Here is a 1,346-nt window from a genome sequence, read left to right on the forward strand (position 1 = left end):
CTCCTCTCTCTCTCTCTCTCTCTCTTATATATATATATGTCTCTCTCCATCTATCTCTATATATATCTCTCTCTGTATGCATATATATATAAATAATCTCTATCTCTCTCTATATATATATATATATCTGTATATATATTCTCTATATATATAAATATGTATATATATATCTCTATCTCTCTCTATTTATATATATCTATATATATATATTATCTATCTATATATATATATATATATCTATCTCGATATATATATATCTCTCTCTCTCTCTTATCTTTCTTTCTCTTTATATATATCTCTCTTTCTTTATATTTATATATATCTCTCTCTCTCTATATTTCTATATATCTCTCTCTCCCTCCCTCTCTCTATATATATATCTCTCTCTCTTTATCTATATATATATACATATATCTCTCTCACACTCACTCACTCTACATATATATATCTCTCTCTCTATATATATATTTCTCTCTATCTATCTCTATATATGTATCTCTCTCTATATATACATATATATATCTATATGTATCTCTCTCTATATATTTATATCTCTCTATATATATATTTCTCTCTCTATCTCTATCTCGATATATATATATCTCTCTCTTTATTTATATATATATATCTCTCTCTCTTTATTTATATATAAATATCTCGCTCTTTATATATATATATATATAAATATACATCTATATATATATCTATAAATACATCTATATATATCTATCTTTCTATCTGTTTATATGTATATAAATATCTCTCTCTCTCTCTCTCTCTCTCTATCTATCTATCTCTCTATATATATATATATCTCTCTCTCTATATATATATATATATATATATCTATATCTGTCTATATATATATATATATCTATATCTGTCTATATATATACATATATATTTCTCTCTATCTCTATCTGTCTCTGTCTCTGTCTCGCTTTAGATGTAAACTCGTACATATCATCTACAATATGCGACAGATGTCGTTTCGTTCTGTTCATCTGCAATTCTTCGTCTTTTGGCCACAGGGCATTCCGGCGTTACCTGGTCAGCAAATGCCCATGGACGTGCTCGACCAGATGGTAAAGCGTATCCTAGACACCGTCCCCGGCATCTCGCGTGTGGTGTATGACATGACTGCCAAGCCCCCAGGCACCACTGAATGGGAATAAATCGATCGGAGCGAGACCCCTCTCCAGAGGACCCGATGTTGTACATAGATAGATACTTACTTTGTTGTTGGTAAAGAACTTCTGTATAGTTTTCGGTGCCCAGCATATCACCCATAACTTCCACACAACTGTTTGAATGGGCTATTGCTATTTAGGACTATTGTACTGGGT

The 1,346-nt window shown here is 30.2% G+C and overlaps 1 protein-coding gene across 1 annotated transcript; it reads left to right on the plus strand.

Annotated features, from left to right (window-relative positions):
* Positions 1-1,031: 1,031 nt before the first annotated feature.
* Positions 1,032-1,175, plus strand: SARC_16338 (GMP synthase C terminal domain-containing protein; the record flags this gene model as incomplete). The annotated part of the gene is made up of 1 exon (XM_014289555.1): positions 1,032-1,175. A coding segment is annotated over one exon (144 nt), but the record flags the coding sequence as incomplete, so codon positions are not given.
* Between the last annotated feature and the right edge of the window lie 171 nt (positions 1,176-1,346).

This window comes from Sphaeroforma arctica, assembly GCF_001186125.1.
Source record: "Sphaeroforma arctica JP610 unplaced genomic scaffold supercont1.7844, whole genome shotgun sequence".
Classification (NCBI taxonomy): domain Eukaryota; class Ichthyosporea; order Ichthyophonida; genus Sphaeroforma; species Sphaeroforma arctica.